An 18,953-nucleotide genomic window follows, 5' to 3' on the forward strand; every position below is an offset into this window, starting at 1 on the left:
TCAAATCCACCTGTTTTATTTTTTCTTAAAAAAGAAGAAAAAAGAACCAACCAAACAATGAAAACAAGGCAGCCGCCGGGCTCCCCTGGGCACTGGGCATGCATCTCGGTCGACAGGCCCACTTGTCCTGCCCGTCCCGCTGAGGCTGTGGTTGGTGGGAACACATCACCAGGTGTGGGAGGCGCTAACGAGCGGCAGAGTAAAAAGAGGGGTCGGGGCGGGCGAGAACCAGTAGTCTCAACGTAAAGTGCATGGCGAGGGCTGGCGTGGGGCCGCGCCGGGCCCACTCCCTCCTCCCCCGGCGGGGGGAAGGGGCTCAGCACAGGATTGCAGTCAGCAGGAGGTCGTGTCCACCGGCCACCAAGGGAGGGCGGACCCCAGTCCCTGCTGTCCCCCAACCACAGCCCTCCAGGACCCTCCGGCTTCCGGAGGGGCAGTCAGCACGAAGGGTGCAGCGGCGGCCTTCCTGGGCAGTGAGCAGCAGGCCAGCAGTCGGCGGGAAGACTGAGCAGGACCTGGCCGGGGCTCCTGGAGACAGGCTGAGACCAGAACAGAAGGTGGGTCACTTTTGGGTCAACGAAAGGCCCTGCATCCCAGGAAGCAGGCCCCCCTGGGGCCGCCCAGAGGGTGGGGAAACTGAGGCCTGGTCATGCCTCAGTGCTGTCAGACGCCTCAGGAGGCTAGGGAGGGCTGCGCTGCCTCAAGAGCCACCCCGGGCATCTCTGGCCACACCTGGTGGGATTAAGCACGGCCTTTCTGCCACGGAACCGGGCCTCCCTCCAAAGAGTTCCTACCCCACCTGGCTGGTTCTGCTGCTGGCATACAAATTCCTTGGGAGGTGTTTCAGGGGCAGCTCCCTGGGAGAGGGAACATGGCTGGACAGGGGCTGTGTAGCCTCAGGCCCCTACCCCACTGCTCACAACCTGAGCAGGCGATGGGGTCTCCAGTGCCTCTGGGACCCAATCACCCTTTGTGGACTGGGCGGTCAGGGCTGGGAAGAGGAAGCACGGAGGGGAGATGACGGCCTCAGTCAGAGCCCAGCCCCTCCTGGCCTGCTCACCCCCCAACCCCCAGCCTGGTCTGATGTCAGCATCGCCCTGTTGCAGAAGCAGCCTGGCGGGGTGGGGGTGAGCCCCGCAGGTCTGCAAGACAGGCTGCCGGCTTAGGGGCCCTGATCCTGCACACGCCGCCCCCCGACCCCAGTGTGTGGCCAATGCCCTGATGAAAGTGACCTCCAACCCAGACCCTGGGGGTGACAGGCACAGGCCGTGACAGTGACACCAGCCAAGCAGGGCAGTGCCCACGGCACACCCCCAACCCATTCCTCCGGTCCCCGCCACTTCCCACCTGCAGGCGGCCACCCTCACTGCTGCTTGCAGGCTGACAGCCGGCGAATCTTGCTGCTGGCCGAGCAGGCCTTGCGGGCGGGGTTGGAGGCGGCACTGGCCCGGCGCTCTGCCCTCGACCTGGCGCTCAACTGGGCTGACTCGGTGCCATTCACACACATGGCTTTGGGCGGGCCCCGGCTCTGTGCGCTCCGCCCAGCCTCCTCCTCCGGGACCTGTCCTAGGAGGGAGAAGGCAAACTTGTGCTGACTGGGGGTTCCCGACCAACACGCCCCCAGCGCCCCGCCTGCCCGGGCCCAGGGCACCTCCACCACCTGTCCCACCAGGTCCTGCCAGTGGGGCCCCCATCCAGGGAGCAGCGGGGCTGGCCTTCGAGCCGGCTGGGGGGGGGCCCAGCCTACACTCACCTGCCTGTTCAGGTGTGAGTGGAGCCCTGCACTCAGGTGGGTGGGAACATGGTGGACATCAGGGACCTGGGGCCCGAGCCTTGGCTCTCTCACCTGTGCGATGGCCAGACCTCGCTGGGCCCCGTGGGACTCGGAGGGGCTGGGCTCGGGCCGGGTGTCCGGACTCGCCGTCTCTCCCACAAGAGCCCGCCCTGGCTCTCCACGCCGGGCACAAACGGAAAGGCCGTCACAGGTGCCTGCCATGCCCTGGCCCCGACTGTGTGGGCTGCCAGCGCTCACCGGGTCCCAGGGCCACTGGCCCGGGGCCGCCCGCCCCACTCTGTCCCCACTGAGGCGTGGGGGGAGGGAAGGGTGCGGGAAGCCCGTGCTGCCCACGGTGCACCCCCCTCCCATGGATGTCGGCAGGAAACTGCCCTCAGCTGCCTCAAGCCCATCTCCTCTGCACACGGAGCCCCGTCTCCACCAACGGCGTCCTGTGCCTGACTCAGCCTCTGAACCTAGCCGGGAGGCACCGGCCCGTGACGGGGAAGCGTCTCAGGTCAGAACCCAGAGCGTGGGGCAGTGTCAGCTGCCTGCTCTGAAGGGGGAGGGGGGCTGGAGGGGCGCCGAGCACCGAAACTCTGCGCAGATCACCTGGGGCCCAGCCTCTGGCACAGTGACCACGGTCGGAGGGTGGCTGGAGAGCACGGGATCTGCTCCACATGCCCTCAAGGCACTGGGGCCACTGGCCCCGACCAACCAACACCCGGCCCAAGGCCCAGCACCAGCCCTCAGGGTGGATGGCAGGACCAGGGACCCAGGGGAGCAGCTGAGAGCCTCTGACCGTGACCACACGACAGGACCAGAACGGGAGAAGCCCCAACACGGCCCGCTGCCGGCCCACGGGCAGGTCAGCGAGAAGCGGCTGCCCGACCTCAGCACAGGACCGTCCGTCCCCATGTCTCATGTGGAGGACGTTCCCAGGCCAGGGATCTGGCTCCGGCCCAGAGAGCCGCTCTTGAACAAGGCCTCCCCCACCCAGGCAAAGCAGCCCCAAGCCTCTGGAACAGGCCTGAAGAGACGGTGTGTGGTCAGTGCCTCTACAGGCCGGCTGACCAGCAAGGCTCACGCCCAGGCACCTGTCCCGGGGCCCTAGTGCCTCTGAGAGACAGGACACCTTGCTTCTATCCTGTGGAAAGGATGGAGGATCCAGGAGGCCTCAGGACTGGACCGTGGCCAGGGTTCCCAGGGCGGGGCATCCCACCTGACCCCAGGACCCCATGGGGAACAGCTGCAGTCAGATGCACCAGAGGCCTGAGTGTGCCCCCAGGAGAGTGGGACACGCGGACCCACCCTGGGGCTGCTCCCTGGAGGCCCCACTGGCCACCCTGCACACGGGCTCTTTCTACAGTAAACGCCTAAGCCCTGGCCGGCGAGCCGGAAGGAAACAAGCATGACCCGCACACGCTCAGTGGGGCAGACCTTTATGCAGGAGCCTGCGGAACCAGCCCCGGGACAGCACAGCACCGCGGGGAGGCGGGTGGGACAGCGCTACACTAGGGCCCGGGCTCTGCCCGGAGCTCCTCGGCGGCCCTGGCCTCAGCTTCCTCTCCAGAAAGGTCTGAGCACTGGCTCTCCTGCGGGTCTCTCTCTCTAAGCCCTGCCTCAGACGCCTCCTCGCCACCTGGGGAAGAAGGCCACTCGTCAGAAGGGTGGCCACTGCGGGGAGGGCCACCGGACCCTCGGGCTGGGGGCGGGGCCTCCCCACTTCTCCCGTGACCCCCGGGGACTCACCGGGCACCGTGAAGTCCTGAGTGTAGATGATGTCGTCCTCAATGTCGAAGAGCTCGTCATCCGCAGCGTCGGCACAGCCGTGCAAGTCCTCCAGGTAGGGTACCACTGTCATGCCGCGCCACCGGTCCTTGCAGTCCGCACTCGGCGGGATGGGCACCGGCTCCTCGGCTGGCGGGTGCTTCTTCCGGAACCAGCTACGGAAGCCGGCGGGTCAGGGCAGCCGGAGGCTTGCCTGGCTTACCACATGGGCCCACCCCCAATTCCCTCTGAGAACCACGCGGGGTGGGGGAGGGAGAAGGGGCCCAACGGGAGAGACTGAGCCAGCAAGACCCCCGCAGCCCTGACCTCCCCCTCCCCTGCCCCCACTCGCTCTCACCACATGGGCCCCCAAGTGGGGGAGCCCCACAGGGACTCACCTGTGCTGCCGGATCTGCTGTATGGAAAACCGCTTGGCCGGCTCGTATTCCAGCATCCCTGCCGGGGAGACCAGCGGTGGGTGCAGGGGCTAGCACGGGCCGAGGGCCCTCCCCTGCCTGGGAGAGGTGGGGACGCCCGTGGGTGCCCGTACAGGGGAGGGGGTGGCGTGAGTGAACGGAGCCCCCTCCCCCACAGGCCTGGCCTCTACAGCCGGGCGCCCAGCATGGGGGCAGATGCTAAGCCCCCAGCTGAACGGAGAAGGACACAGCTGGGGCCATCTCCCTGTCTTGACACGAGGGGCTGCCCGGCAGACACTGCAAAGCCAGGTTGGGAGGACCAAGACCAGAAAAGGCTGGGACGCAGGATGGACAGCCCACCCCAGTGACCCTGAACCTGTCCACACGCCCTAAGGAGACAAAGCACATGGCTCGCCCCTGCTGGTGCCCACCGGCTTTGGCCAGCAAAGCCTGTGACTGGCCATTCTAGCCAGGACACCAAAGCCCCCCGAGGCGGCGGCAGGAGAACCGGAGGCCTCGAGGGCAACACACCGTATGTAGACACTGGTGTGAGAGCCTTTTGCCCGGCACCCGGACACTCAGAAGGGGCAAAGCTGACCTGCAGGCTGTGCTGGGCTGGCCCGAAGCAGCAAAGGGCGGCACCCCCCCCCGCAGGGCTGCAGGGGGCCCAGGGCCCGAGGTCCCCAGCCCCCACCATGCTCAAGTGCCCACCCCCTTCCCCACGGGAGGACCAAGCGTGACGCAGAGAGGGGGATGGGGGCAGCAGGGCTCTGCACACCACCTCTTGGAGGTGCCTTTGTTCTCAGGAAACGAGAGGCCATTTCAGAAGCTGGGGCTCAGAGAGCTGAGTGTCTGAGTGGTGTGAGAGAGGAGGAAAGGTCAGGGTCGCGGGCTCGCTGCAGGAGGACAGGGCCAGCGCGGTGTTCCAGAGACTCACGGGGGAGGCGGCTCAACAGCCCAGTGGCCGGGAGGAGCCTGCATGCGGAGTGCAGTGCAAAGGCCCCGAGGCAGGCCTGGGCGGAGGAAGCGAGAATGGGACACCCTGCCTGGATCTGGGGACAGGGACACGGGTGCCCTCTGCCATCTCGTCGGCCCCTCTTGGGGCTGTTTTGAGCGTTTACGAGAGCGAGGGTAGCAACAGATCATCATCTGTGTCACTGGAGCAAAGAAAGCTCCGTACAGAGGAAACTCCAACCCACCAGCCCCTGGCGAGGGAAGGAGAGTCCAAAACAACAGCTCACCGCCTCCAACAGCCCTCGGCCCTCAGTGGAGCTGGGGGAGCCAGGGGGCACGCTCCGGGCACCCCCAAGGACGGGGCCCACGAGCTGCTAAGGAGCGCTCAGGTGGGGAGGGCTGGGACCGAGCCAGCCGGGCCACCGCCTCCCGCTTGCTGGCTCCTCCCACATTCCAAGAAGACCCCAGGCAGGCGGTATGCCCACCCCTCTGAGGGTCCTGGGGCAGCTGGCAATGCAGGCCTGGACTGCGGTGGGGGGGGGGGGGCCGCAGAGCACTGGGAACGCGGCTGCCCAGCTTCATTTCACCTTCACTAACAAGCCAAAGAACCGGCGAGACTCAGTCATCAGAAAGCTCAGGCGCCACGCAGGACTGTAAAGATCCTCTTGGCTGTGCATCACACGAAGGCCGGGCACTGGCCCAGCATCCAGCACAAGCCGAGGGTCAGGCCAGTTACACAGAGCCTGGGGACTGTGGGCAGGGAACCTAGGACGGTGCCGGTCACACAGGGCGATACCCTGCATGTGCTGCGTCATCAAAACTAACTTCAGGCAAGCCCCAGGATGCTGGTGTGGCTCCCACCCATCCACACCTAGACAAGCCCCTGCCATACACAGACAGCGCCACCTGCTGTACAGGCCGGGAACTGCAGCAGGAAGAGCCCCCCCCCCGCCCCCCGCAGGAGACCCCCACTCAGCAGGCAGACTGGGGTCCCCGCTGCTACTTCACTGTAGGGATGGGGGATCAGAACAGGGTGGAATGAAGGCCCAGGGCAGGCAGTGGAGCCCAGAGGAGCCAGCGGCCCCTCGCAGGCGCCCCCGCGCCCACTGCTCTCCACACCCGACTAGGCTCTGCACCACCCCGCCCCGCCCCATGTCGGGGAACTGCACAGAGAAGGGCCGGCCAACGGGAAACCCACGGGGGCCCCAGTACCCGCCGCCAGCCCACCCACCCCACCCACCCCTACAGCCCAGCCTCCTGCCTCGAGGGCCTCACCTTTGAGCAGGTCTGAGAGTGGGGGGCCACAATCCCCCGGGATGGTGTAGTCCCCCTTCCCGATGTTCTCAAACAGCTTGTAGATATTGTCCCCCTCGAATGGGTACAGGCCTGTCGTGATGTTGTAGCTGTGGCCCCGGGAAGGACACACCAGTCAGGAGGGCCTGCCTCGCGCCCCAGCCTGGAGCCAGCCTGGTCCCGAACCTTAACCACCCCCACCTGTGGGGACTTGGACTTGGTGAGGAGAATGTTCTGGAACACATGGTGGTGGCGGCTCACTAGGAAGATATGGAAAGCCACCGGATGGCACGCTCTGACATGGTGGGTCAACGGTATATGAGTCAGCTCTCAGTAACATGAAACGGGACACCCACGCCACCGGCTGCGCGCACAGGGGGCTGCAGCATGAACTCGCCTCGGGCAGGGGAGGCTTCCAGAGAACACAGGCCCACTCAGTGCCGCCTGAGCTCATGGAGGAACAGACGACCACGTGGCGGCGTCTGGGTCAGGGGTACGCAGCGGTGGGCCGAGCATCGCCGGCGACTCATGGTGTCTGAGAATTCTCAGCCCCAGGAGTCAGGACAGAAACACCCACCCAACAGCGACTGTGGCCGGTGTGGGAAGCAGTGCAGGTGGAGACCAGCACAAGCCCAAGGTGGGCGGGGGCCAGGAGGACGGCTGGTCCCAGTGCCTGTCCCCCCACCCATGGGGGCTCCTGACCCCGGTTCTGTGGCCTTCACAGACTCTAGGGGGCGGCAGCAGCTGGGGGACCTGCCAGGAGGGGCAGGTCAGGGAAGCCTGGAGCCCAGACAGGGTACCTGGGGCCAGGCGGGGTGAGGGAGGACCCCTGGGGTGGAGGGACCCAGGCCCAGGGGCACTTACAGTGTGACCCCAGCTGACCAGATGTCCACCTTGAAGCCAGAGAAGGTGTCCAGGCCATTGGCGATCTCGGGCGGCTGGAACGCGGGGGAACCCTGGCTCGTCCGGCACGTGTCGTCCTCGGCAAACGGGTGCAGGGCCTGTAGCAGCGTCAGACAGCCCTCAGGGAGCGGCCCTCGGCGGGGCCGGGACCCCACCCCGGGTCTGGCTTGGGGGTGGGGGGCACCTACCTCGGCCACGCCCAGGTCGGAGATCTTGAGCGTGCCACCCGTGGTGAGCAACCCTGGGCCCGGCTTGGGGGTGGGGGCACCTACCTCGGCCACGCCCAGGTCGGAGATCTTGAGCGTGCCACCCGTGGTGAGCAGCAGGTTGCCGGGCTTGATGTCCTTGTGCACGATGCCCTGGCTGTGCAGGTACTCCAGGCCGTCCACCAGCTGGCAGAAGTACCTGCAGGGCACAACCTCTGTGACCCACCGCACCAAGAGGCGCGGCCCCACCTGTCGGGAACCTCAGCTGCCTGGAATGGCTGTCTGCAGCGACCCAGCGGGACCAAGGATGGGAGCCTGAGGCTCAGGGGCCGTCGGTGCCGGGCAGCCCATCAGGGAACCAGAGGGCCAGTGGCTGGGCTGAGCCACTCCTGGGCCCCCGCTGCAGTAGCTCCCACCACGGGCACCTGCCCCAGCTGCCCCCCCAGCCCGGGCAGCCCAGGGGCCCTGCTATCACCCCAACCTCTGTGGCCTGGATACAGCCCTGCTGCACCCCGTCCCCCCTGGGGCCAGGGACCCAGGCCAACCCACTGACCCCTCACGCCACAGGCCAGCTGGTCCTACAGCAATTGGGTGTTAGGGGTTGACTGCCCAGGAGAACTAGCCAGCTGGGGCAGTACAGGCCGCTGTCAGCAGCTTCCCAAGCACAGGAGGCCCCAAAGCCTCGGTGGCAGCCACAGTGGGGCAGGGAGGTGCATAGAGAGGAGCTTGTGGGGCTGCGGGACTGCATACTGAGCCCCAAAGCCCTGAGTTTTGAAACATACTTGAGCTTTCATTTCACTGATGATCAGAATTAAGTTGTTCGAACGCTTGGACCCGTGAGTGACCGGGCGGGGGCGGAGGGGGCAGCAGTGGGGTCCGCACGCTCACCCGTGGGCCTGGCACACGGGGAAGCGCTTCTCGGGCACGCTGTCCAGCATCTCCTGCATGCCGCACACGCAGTACTCCATCACCATATACGTGCAGCAGCGGCAGTGCTAAGGAAAGCACGCTCAGCCAAGACCCTGCCCCAGATGGGCCATCCCCAGGGAACAGACAGGTGCTAGGGGGTGAAGGCTGAACTAGTGCAGTGAGCTGGAGACCCCAGAAGGATCACAGGTGCTGCAGGAAGCCCCCCGGTCATTCCACACCCCAAGGAGGAGCTCAAGCCCCAGCCCTGGCCCCCAAAGGAGGGAGGGGCGTGTTGGCCCTGTGAAGAGAAGGCCTGAGCAGGGGCGGGAGGCCAGGGAGAGACGAGGGCAGCACAGGGGTGGGGCTGCGGAGCAGGGGTGGGGAGCCCAGGGCCAGGCTGAAGCCCCCCAGCCGCATCTACACCGTGGAGGGGCAGCCCTGCGACTAGGATGGAGAGGACCCCCATCACCCTGCAACCAGCAAGTCAGTGACAGGCCCCTCTGCGACACAGGCCCCTCAGCAGGCCCCCGGGCCCCCTATACCCTGCTTCTCGGAGCTGCAGTCCAGGAGTAAAGGGCGAAGGCCGAGGACACTCCCAGTACACCGTTGCCGCAGTGACACACTCCCCATCCCTTCCCCCATGCATCCACCACAGGCCAGGGCGCACAGCCCCCCAAACAGAAGCCAGGAAAGCGTCCCGCTCCAGGGACCAGGCTGACAGCAGGGCCCCAGCTCCACATGAGAACAGGAGGTCTCAGCAGAGAACCAGCCTGCATCCTGCAGCGCCCCCCGTGGGCACTCACTGGAGAGGGGCCCCAGCCCCAAGGTCGGCAGCGCTCAGGGAACACCTGGCACCCCGAGCCCCAAAAGGATATATCTTCTGCTTCTCCTCGTTGTACAGCACGTCCACCAGCTGGATGACGTTTTTGTGCCGTAACCTCCTCAGCAGCTGGATTTCCCTGAAGACAGAGGACGGAGGCGTCAGCCAAGCCCCGCGGCCCAGCAGTGCCGCCAGCCCCCAGGAACCGTGCAGAGGGCAGCACCGGAGTGAGCAGCTCCGCACAGGGGCAGCTAGTCCTGGGCATGCCCCCGAGCCCAGCAACACGACCAGGCCCCGTACCCGCATTTTAACTGAAGATGCACAGAGACCACAGCGAAGGCCACGAGGGGACAGCAGGAGAGCACGCGGGAGTTGGGGCTCCAGCCAGGTCCCCGCATCCCCCCACCCACTCCTCCCTCTGGAACTGAAGCCCAGGCTCCCCGCCGCTGTCAGGGCAGCTCCACGAGGACTCCCTGCAGGAGCTGGGGGAGGGGGGGGGAGGGCGGGCAGCTCCACAGAAGGTTGAACAGTCACCAACTGACCCAGCACCTCCAATCAGGGCACGTGCCCGGGAGGACCGAGAGCACGGCGACCCGGTCACACGTGCTCATGGCGGCACTGTCCACGGGAGCCCAAGGGCGGATACAACTCCAGTGTCCCTCCACACACGGGCACATCACTCAACCCTGAGAAGGGGTGAAAGCCTGACACTCGCTACAGCGTGGACGGACACTGAGGACACGATGCTCAGTGAGAGAAGCCAGACACAGAAGGACACACAGCGTGTGATTCCACTGATGGGAAACGTCCAGAACAGGCCAGTCTACAGACAGAGAGTGGGTTCCTGGCTGTCAGGGACTGGGGATGGGATGGGGTGACTGCTGACAAGGACAGGACTTCCTTTTGGGGTAACGGAATGTTCTGGAACTAGACAAAGATGAGAGTTGCTATGAAGATACTAAATGTCACCGAATTGCATGGTATGTGAATAATACGTCAATAAAGATTTTTTAAAGTCCTCACCGGGAAGCCCAACCATGAAACATAAGACCAGCCGGGCAGGTGAGGGGTCCCCAACGTCATGAGACCCGAGGCGCATGCCTCCCACTGTCCACATTCCATGAAGAGGTCGCCTATTCCAGGAAGCCGTTCCTGACCACACCCCACCCTCGCACACCAGCGCGGATCCTGTGCCTTTGACACCACCCACCCTCCCCAGCGTAGGTCCTCCTCCCATGCAGATTCCCCGGCCCGGCACTCATGCAGCCTCTGAAGGGAGGGTGCCCCGGAAACAGCATTTCTGTGTAGCACCCACTCCCCAGACCCATAGCACAGGAGGCCACCGACTTGCTGGAGGAAACACAGCTTTACAGCTGCTTCCCGTGAGCTCACTGCCTGTCTGCCCCCCACCCCACTCCCACCCTCACCAGAGGGTTGCGGGTCACAGCAGTAACTCTGCCCTCATTCCCCCCATCATTCCGCGCTTATCCCTAACCACCTGACCTCTGAGGTCTGGGATGCTGCACACATTTCAATCCACACCTGAGTGGGAGGGAGGGGAGGAGACTCACAGACGTTGGGGTCACCCTGGTTTACACCGCCTGACCTTTGGGATTTAGCCTGGTGTCCAGTGTGAACAGGGATCACACTCAATTTTCCCCCAAATAAATGACACACAGTAGCTCCGCCTCAGCACTGTGACGTTGGGGTGTCCTGGGCTCTATGGGGTGTGGAGCAGCATCTGACCTCCACCCCTTTGATGCCAGGAGCCCCCCTCCCTCATCGTGACAACCACAGATGTCCCCAGGTATCGCCAGGTATCCCTGGGGGCAAGACGGCCCAGGTGAGAGTCCTGCTATAAAGGACCAGGAACGTCCTGGGGTGTGGGGAGCAGACTCTGTACCGCCCCTTCTGGCCTGTGAGCCCCTCCTGACCTCTGGCAAGTGCTCCCTGAACCTTCCCACCTCGGGCCCCAGTGCTGGTCCCCCAGAGCCCACTCACTCACTCAGTCCTGCAACGGACGGGCCTTACCAGGCCCCTGTGGGTCAGGCCCCGGTCAGGTGGGTGCCCTGTCCGTGGGGGCTTGGGTGCACCTCTGACGCTCCGGGTCCACCACCACTTATCAGGGAGCAGCGCTGTGCCCCCAGGCATCCGTCCCGCTCTCGCCCAGACCACCCCACAGCTCTGACTCCCAGCCTTGCTTGCTGCCAGCTCTCCGGGGCCAGAGCTCGGCTCTGGTGACTCAAGGACCCTCCCCCGCGGGCAAGTCCCCTCCCTTTCTGACAGTCGAGGGCTGGTGGCTGCCCCGGGCCACACGGTACAGCAGCCTTTGTCATGACAGTGGTGACCAGGCCTTTGGGGTCCCTGCCAGGACTGAGTACAGAACTCCTCCTCGCAGGGGTCCCAGGGGCAGGGGTTCCAGGGGCAGGTGCAGAGCCGGCTCCCCTCAGAGACCAGTGTTTGGCACCTGCCGTCCACCCAGCCAGCCAAGTACCCGCTGAGCTACCTGGCCAGAGCCGCCATGGGGTCTGAGGCCCAGAAGAGAAGGGTGTCACATGGGGAGCAAGCTGTCACGAGCTACAAGCTGGGGGTGCTGAGGGAGGGCCCAGCGTAGACTCTGACCCTGTGCCAGCCTCCCCGGGAAGCTGGCTCCGGGCACTCTCCCTCTCGTCTCCATCCAGAGGCGCTGCAGGGGCTAACTAAACCGCACGTGTGGACACCAGAAGGCCCTTCGTACCTGGAGCCAACACGTGGCCACCACCTGGAGCGCTTACAGCCAGGCTTCAAGCAGCGTCTGCCGACCCAAGTGTGGGAACCCGCCTGAACGCAGACGCAGGCTGCCAATAACATGCGTGGCAGCTCCGGGAGGGGGGCCCGCGGCTAGTCCAGGGGCCCCGGGGAGCTCACCCCAGGCCTTCCAAAGCGAGGACAAGCCCCACGGCTCTGCCTTCTGTGCCGTGAGATACCTGGGCCTGGAACCATCTTCCGGGCCGCGCCTCCCCATCCGCCCACTGCCTTTGGGGCAAACTTCTGTGCGGGAGGAGGCGGACGGCAGCACCCCTCCCTCCACAATTAAACAGCTCACCCCCTACTCCGACGCCGACAAAGCCAGCCCTGAAGGGAGGTCCCCGCGCTGTGGGTGCGTCGAGCGCTCATGTGGTCAGTTAACCGTGATGGAAACCTCCTGGAGAAAAATGTGTAAGTTCCAGTATGGATACCAGAGAAGTGGCTACAGTGTCCAGCTCCTCCGAAAGAGGAGAACCACACCCACAGGCGGCATGGAGATGTGCGCTCCGAGCGGGTAAAAGGGGCGTGCAGGAGGACCCCCGAGACATTCACTGCAGAGACCCGGCCAGGGAGGAGCTGCTACATCTTCTCTGAGTTCTCCGTCTCCTACAAGGCACACCACTGACCGGAAAATAGAAAAACAGTATTTAAAGAAAGAGGAAAAGCCAGGCGCTCAGCCAGGATGCAGGAAGTAAAGTGACAGGAAGCCGAGCCTTCCGGCCCGGCCGCAGCTGCTCAGGGCGGGTGTCACAGGGACCTGCCTGCAGTGCCGCCTGAGCAGAGCAGACTGCTGGGGATGGACTCGCTGACTACCCAGGAGGGAAACGGAAGAGCCCCTGGAGCTCACAGAGGAATGGAAAGGAGCTGCCACCACGGTCGCCCATCCCACAGCCGCCGGGGATGCACCCACCTCATTCCCTCCAGACAGGGATGGTGACAGGCATGGGTCCACAGACAACAGGGGAGGGGACGATGGCAGCTCTGGACGAGGGACACTGAGCAAGACCCCCCTCACCCCTTGGCCTCTCTGCTGATGCTTCTAATCATATGGCAAGAGGCCATCGGGGATCTGGGAGAGAGACTAAAATGAGGAGGAATTCACTAAAAGTGAAGTTCAACACAATCGCTCACGCAGCTTCCCAGAAGCACAATTCCTAACGGGCACCAAGTGGGGACAACCCGAATGTCCACTGACGGTTGAGTGGATACACCACATCCCTCCACACCCGGGAACATCACCTGAAAAGGGGTGAAGCACTGACACTCGCTACCGCGTGGACGGACCCTGAGAACACGATGCTCAGTGAGAGAAGCCAGACACAGAAGGACCCACGGTGTGTGATTCCACTGGTGGGAAACGTCCAGAACAGGCAGATCCACAGAGACCGGGAGTGGGTTCCTGGCTGTCAGGGGCTGGGGGAGTGGATGCTGATGGGGGCGGGGTTCCTGCTGAGGGGATGGGAGGGATGTCCTGGAATTAGAGGTTATGGTTGCACTCTCTGCAAATGCTAAACGACACTGAGTTACCCGCTAATAGGTGAATTCTACGTCACGTAAATTATGTCTCATTAAAGCCATTAAAAGAACAAATCGCCGTGCAGCACGAGGTCAACATGGGATAAAGGCCAGCTTTGCTGTGATTCCCAACACACTCCTGAGTGAGGAGCCAGTGTCCCCCCCCACCCGCTGCGCCACAGCCTGGGGTGTATCCCAATGGCCCCTGAGCTCCCACTGCACCTCACAGTCACCCCCCTTGGCCAGGGAAGGACCAGACAGGGAGGCCGCGAGGACGTTCAGTGCGGGGCGCCTCAGTGGACCAGCCGTGCCCTATCGCTGCCAGCCTGGCCTCAAGGCAGAATCCTTCCCAATGGGGGGTGGGGGGCAGGTGCCCCAGCAGATGCCAGGACCTGGCAGAGGCCACTCAGGACGGGAACAAAGGCCAGCAAAGTCCAGGCTCTGCTGCACGTGCTAAAATCCCAACCACTCACCCCCCAGGTTTAAGTACCTGCCAGTCGCTACTGGCCTGGCCGAGGGAGGCCCAGCCTAGAGACTGGCGTCGGCCTGCTGGGCCCCAGCCACACGGGCAGGGACGCCGATGAAGGAGGCTGGCAGGGCCGCGAGCCGCCCAGCGCCGGCCCCGCATGGCTAAGTGCCCACACCCCGCATACACTGGGTACAGACCCTGACCTGCCCTCACACAGACGGGCCGTGGGGCACACAGACTGCCCTGGCCGCTGTACGCTTCTAAACAGCTGATGAAAGCCCACAAAGAACAGTATCTTGGGACAGGTGAGAATCCCGTGAGCGGGGCCCATCTGCCACCCAACTTCCCCGGGGGGTTGCGTCAGAGGGGCGTGTGCCCACCGTCTGTATGGGTGCGAAACCCCACGGCTGCCCCCAGCCAAGGAGGCGCCAGCGCGGCTTCTGCTGCCAACCGGGAAAGCAAGCAGGTACAACTTACTGTTGAAAATGATCTTTAGAGGAGTTTAATTTTTCATTAAAAAGTGCTTGGATAGGTAACGAAAACATGCTAAAGAAAGGCTCAAAGGGAGTGTGGCAAAGGCATTAGTATTAAAACGATGAGTAATTTCTGTCTTACTTCTCGGTGGTTTTCAGAACTTTCGTGTTTTACAATAAGAGCAAATTAGTCTTTGTGAGCAAGAGGGGGACAAGCACAGACCCACAGCAGCCCTCCTGGGAGGAGCCACAAGGGGGGAGGACCTCCTTTAACACAAAGTGCATTCTTTAAGGAAAAGCTTCCCATCCCAACTGGAGCTGGAGGACTCCTGAGGCTTGTCTGGAAAATTCTGGATGCTTCACTCCAAGAGAAGAGTCTGGAGTTGAGTTCATTAAGTCTCTCCAAGACAAAGGAGCCTTTTTTCCCTGCAGCCGCCTGGCGGCAAGGCTGACCCAGAAGCCTGGATCTCTGGGCCAGGGAGTGGACACCCAGCCCTTGCTTGAGCCCAGGGCCTCACCTCCTCCGGCCTCCAAACCGGGGCACTCTGTCAGGACTCAGAACAAGGGGACAGGGTGCCTCCGAGCAGGGCGCGCCCCCTCACAGCACCCAAGGAAGGAGGCGCGGTGGGTTTTAACCCGCAGCCGCATATCCAGCAAGTCCTCACGCCACACGCTGCAGACGGCAGACGAACGCACAGGGCCAGCGCTGCGCTCCAAGGGGCCTCAGAGAGGTGAAGACCTGCGCTTCTAGGGCTAAGCTGGAGGAACCTGCCCAGGCCCTGCAGCTGTGACACCTCGTGTTGACTGCCAGGCCGGCTGTGGACCGCCAACCACTCTGCCTCCTGGGCCTCAGTTTCCCCTCCGGTTCTTCGGATGGACACTGTGTCTCCACAGCTCCTGGGACCATGGCTGACCGCTCAGGAAACGAGGACTGGGAGCCAGCAGGCTGCGACCCTCCAGTGGGGCAGCAGAGCGCGAGGGTACGCTTTGGGTGGTGAACGAATGTCCCCTAACTTGACCTTGAGCATGTGCATTTGCATGTGGGAAGGGCCTTTATCACGTGTACATCATGCTTTGGCAGAAGTGGGCGCTCGACACCTCCATCGCGTCTGCGGATGTGCTGGGACCCACTCAGCTCTGCTGCCCCCAGTCCACGCCCCTGGACGCGTGCACTCCCTGAAGCCCCAGGGATGGCCAGCAGGGTGGGCTTGGGCGACTCTAGCCAGACAGATCAGTTGGGGCTGGAAAGCAGCCTGGCCCCTTGGGGACGGGCTCTGGGAACCCCTCCTACCTCGGGGTGCTACTCCCAAGAGGCTGGGGCCTGGGGTGCCAAAGCAGCCCAGCATAAAGCACCGGCACCAGAACACCTCCACGGACCCAGGCTGACCTCAGGCGGAGGGAGGGTGCATCCAGTCTGCAAGAGCACAGCACCGCGTTCCCTGGACAGATCCAGGGATGAGGCCGAAGAGGAGCCAGGAGGACGAGGACCAGCCCTGGAGAGCGGGGGGGCCCAACTCGGAGCAACGGCCAACTGGCATCCCGAGGGCCACGTCTCCCCCACACGCTTCTGCCTTAATGAGAAAATGTGACTTAGAAGCAGGGAGTGGGGATCTGATCAGAGGCGTGGCCTCGCTTGGCCCACAGGAGGGCATCCGCTGTCTCCTGGCCTGTCTCCCCGGGACACCGGTGGCCCCTGCCCCACCCCCACCCTGCAGGTAAGAGACGGGCACAGAGAACTGAACAACTGGCCCTGGGGCACCCGGCCCCACCTTCGCTGGGGGTCCACAGCTGGGGCACTGACCACAGCCAATCAGGTCTCAGCACCATGCTCCCCGACTTGACCACCCTAGGCAGCCCAGAGCAGGCGAAAACAGCTGGGCAGCGCGCTGTCACACTACATGAGAGCAGGGGGGCCAGGAGGAGGGAATGAAAGTGGATCTGGGAGCAGCACTCCCAGTACCGGCCAAGGTCACCAACCAGCCAGTCCCGCTGCCGCCTGGCCCGTGAGATAAACCCCTCGGCTCGGGCAGGGCAGCAGCGATAAGTAGGGGTGGCCCCTCCTGAAACCAGCAAGAGGGATGGAGGCAGGGCTCCCACTGTCCTGGCGGCGGTGGGGTCTGCACATAAACCCCACCATCTCTGGGATGTCAAGGGGCAGACGGGTGCCTGAAAAAATACGTGAAAAAGTTTGCGGGGTCACAAGTCGACCCCCTTCTCAGGAGTCACCGGGCCTGCGAATCGCCAAAGTGTCCTGTGTCACATCCCAGGAAAGTGAGAAAGGGCGAAGTTCCCCCCTGCTGACTGATAAGCCGGTGCAAACAATTATTTTTGGCAACCGCAAGGTCCCCCTCCAACAGGATAAACAAACCGCGTGTCCCCTGCCCTACTAAGAGCCGCGCGCTGCGCGGAAACCTGCCGGAGGCGGGCAGGCCCCTTTCCGAGCCCAACTGCTCTCAGCCAAACCAACGCCGGCCGCTTCCGCCGGGCACCTCAGCCCTCCGGACAGCCGGGAGGGCAGAGGGGGTGAGGGGCGCCCCCTTCCGAGGAGGGTTCCGCATCGGCCGAGAGCACAGGACGCCCAACCGCAACAAGCTAGCCTGACTTCACCAAAGTACCCTAGCGAATTGCCCACGACCTTCCCCGGCTGGTCGGCTCGGGTGCTTAAGGAAAGAGAGAACGAAAGGAAGAAAGCGAGAAATGGAGGGAGAAGAAAGGGAGGAAAGGAGGAAGGAGGGGGCCGCCCAGCGGGCCGCGCCCCCACCCAGGAAGCCCGCACTTACTTCTTTACGTTGGCCTCCCCGTTGGGGATCCTCCGCAACTTCTTCTTCTTGAGAATTTTGACGGCTCTCCGGCACAGCGTCTCCGAGTCCAGCACCTCCTTCACCTTGCCGTACGACCCCTCCCCCAGCAGGTCCCCCATCAGGTACTTGCCGATGAGCTTGGCCCGCTTGCGGCGGGGCTGGTAGATGACCTCGGTGGAGTCGATGCGGTGGATGAACGTGTCCATCCCCACCGACATCAGCTCGCCCTCTGTAAACATGCCCAGCTGCTGCGGGTCCGCCACCTCCATCCTAGACCCCAGGCCTCCGACTCCCGCCGGCGGTCCCTTATCCCCTTTCTGAGCTTCGCGGTGGACGGTTCTTCCGTTTGTCACCCCCCCCCAAATTCCCTTCTTCAAAAATAAAAGTCAACAAAATCTCAAAAAAAGGAAAAAAAAAAAAAAAAAGGAAAACCCTTCTTGGAAAAGAAACGATTGTACTGAACGTGAGTTCAAGAGGCGCGCCTGGTCCAGAGCCCGGGCAACCGGGCGTGCGCAGCGTCCCAAGTTTGGGGGCCGCCCGGCCTCGCAGCTTCGAGGCGGGCCGGCGCGTCCACGGGGGCCCTCGAGAGGCCGGTGGGGCCGGGAAGTGCTAGGTCATTCTCCAGGGACTTTAGACCCTCGAACGAACACGGACGCGGCAGGGTCGAGTCTTCTCCGCGCCGTCCATTACCAGCGGCCCATGGCGCGCGCCGGGGGCCCCGCACAGGCCGGCCCCGGGGCCCCCAGAGCTGGGCAGGCGAGCTTAGCCGGGGGCCGGGCGCGCCTCTCGGGGGCGTCTCCCGCCGGCCTCGCCGTCCGGGGAGCACGAGACGCCGGCAGGTGCGTGTCCTGAGCGCGCGGGGCACCTCCGTCCGGCCCAGCCGGCTCCCGCCAGCGCCGGGGCTGCCCGGGGCCCGCCGGCCGCAGGGAACAAGCCCCGTCCGAGCCGCCCACTGCCCGGGCGCCCGCACACAGGCCCGGGACCCCGAGCGGCCGCGCGGGCCCGGCGGGCGCCCCTCCCCAAACGGCAGCCCGCGCTCGCTCTCCGCCCGAACGCCGTCGGCCGCGGGCCGCGGGCCGCGCGGGGCTCCGGGCGGCCGAGGCGGCGCAGGCCGCAGGCCCCGGGCCGGGGTTCCGGAGGCCGCCGGAGCCCGGGAGGCGCGTCCCCCGCCGCGGCCGCCGCGCGCGTGGAGCAGGCGGGGCGGCGCGGGGACCCAGCCCATGCAAGGCGGCCGCACTGCCGGCCGGCGCCCGCCGCCGCTGCCGCCGCGCCCCGCCTCACTCGCGGGGGCCCCGGGCCGCCTCCCCCTTCCGCGCCCGACACGCCGCCGCCATCTTGTTTACCTCCTCCCCCGCCCTGGGCCGCCGCGCCGCCGCACGCCCGCCGCGGGCCCGCCCCTCGCGGCACCGACGTGCACGCCCGTTGGCCGAGCCGGCCTGCCCCGCCCCCTAAGCGAGCCCCGCCGCCGCCCCCCATTGGGCCGTTTGGACCCAGGCGGGCGCCCGAGCGGGGATTGGCTCGAGCCCGGCCCCGCCCCAGGGGTGGATACTCCTTGATCACTGGTCCGCGGGGGCGACCGTCAATGGGAGGGGGCGGGAAACAGGCGTGCGGAGGCGAGGCCACGACGCTGACCTGGGAGGGGTTGGGGGCTGGGAGGCGGAGGTCGCTAGTGCCAACGGCGTCCTCGGAACTGGCGGGGTCGGAGCGCAGCTCTCGCGGCCGGGACGCGGCTCGGGGACCCTGGTGGGTGCCTACCAGGGCCTCTCCCCCGAAACCCCGTTTGAGGCTAGGTCAAGGGTCAAAAAGTAGCCGAAAGTGGCCAATTCGAGGCAAAAAGCCTTTAAGAATCTCTCGGCCCAGATC

At 64.8% G+C, this 18,953-nt stretch overlaps 2 protein-coding genes across 14 annotated transcripts in view; one reads left to right on the top strand and one right to left on the bottom strand.

The window, feature by feature from the left end:
- Window positions 1-18,403, bottom strand: STK11 (serine/threonine kinase 11). Of its 13 annotated transcripts, XM_089905804.1 has the most exons (12): window positions 17,070-18,397; window positions 12,131-12,229; window positions 9,101-9,184; window positions 8,205-8,294; window positions 7,299-7,515; window positions 7,072-7,208; window positions 6,190-6,317; window positions 3,943-4,000; window positions 3,527-3,720; window positions 1,847-1,950; window positions 1,348-1,561; window positions 429-539 (listed from the first exon to the last, which is right to left on the bottom strand). In XM_089905804.1, exons 1-11 carry the CDS (start codon window positions 17,357-17,359, stop codon window positions 1,364-1,366), a joined length of 1,599 nt encoding a protein of 532 aa, XP_089761930.1. In that variant the 5' UTR covers window positions 17,360-18,397; the 3' UTR covers window positions 429-539; window positions 1,348-1,363. The 13 variants fall into 13 exon arrangements, with proteins under 13 accessions (XP_089761928.1, XP_089761929.1, XP_022421428.1 ...); XM_089905802.1 differs by lacking the exon at window positions 1,847-1,950 and having other exon boundaries at window positions 1-539; window positions 17,070-18,394; XM_089905803.1 differs by lacking the exon at window positions 1,847-1,950 and having other exon boundaries at window positions 1-539; window positions 7,383-7,515; window positions 17,070-18,392.
- LOC115802303 (uncharacterized) overlaps window positions 17,790-18,953 on the top strand; it is a 10,538-nt gene continuing 9,374 nt past the window's right edge. The window contains exons 1-2 of the mRNA XM_089905032.1: window positions 17,790-17,810; window positions 17,857-18,833. Coding sequence (XP_089761158.1) covers window positions 17,790-17,810; window positions 17,857-18,833 — 998 coding nt within the window. The remainder of the gene's footprint in view (window positions 17,811-17,856; window positions 18,834-18,953) is intronic.

Source organism: Delphinapterus leucas, unplaced genomic scaffold, assembly GCF_059928025.1.
Source record: "Delphinapterus leucas isolate spDelLeu-1000000601 "Yukka" unplaced genomic scaffold, BTC_Dleu_Yukka2 spDelLeu_asBTCV2_sq25, whole genome shotgun sequence".
NCBI classification, from domain to species: Eukaryota; Metazoa; Chordata; class Mammalia; order Artiodactyla; family Monodontidae; genus Delphinapterus; species Delphinapterus leucas.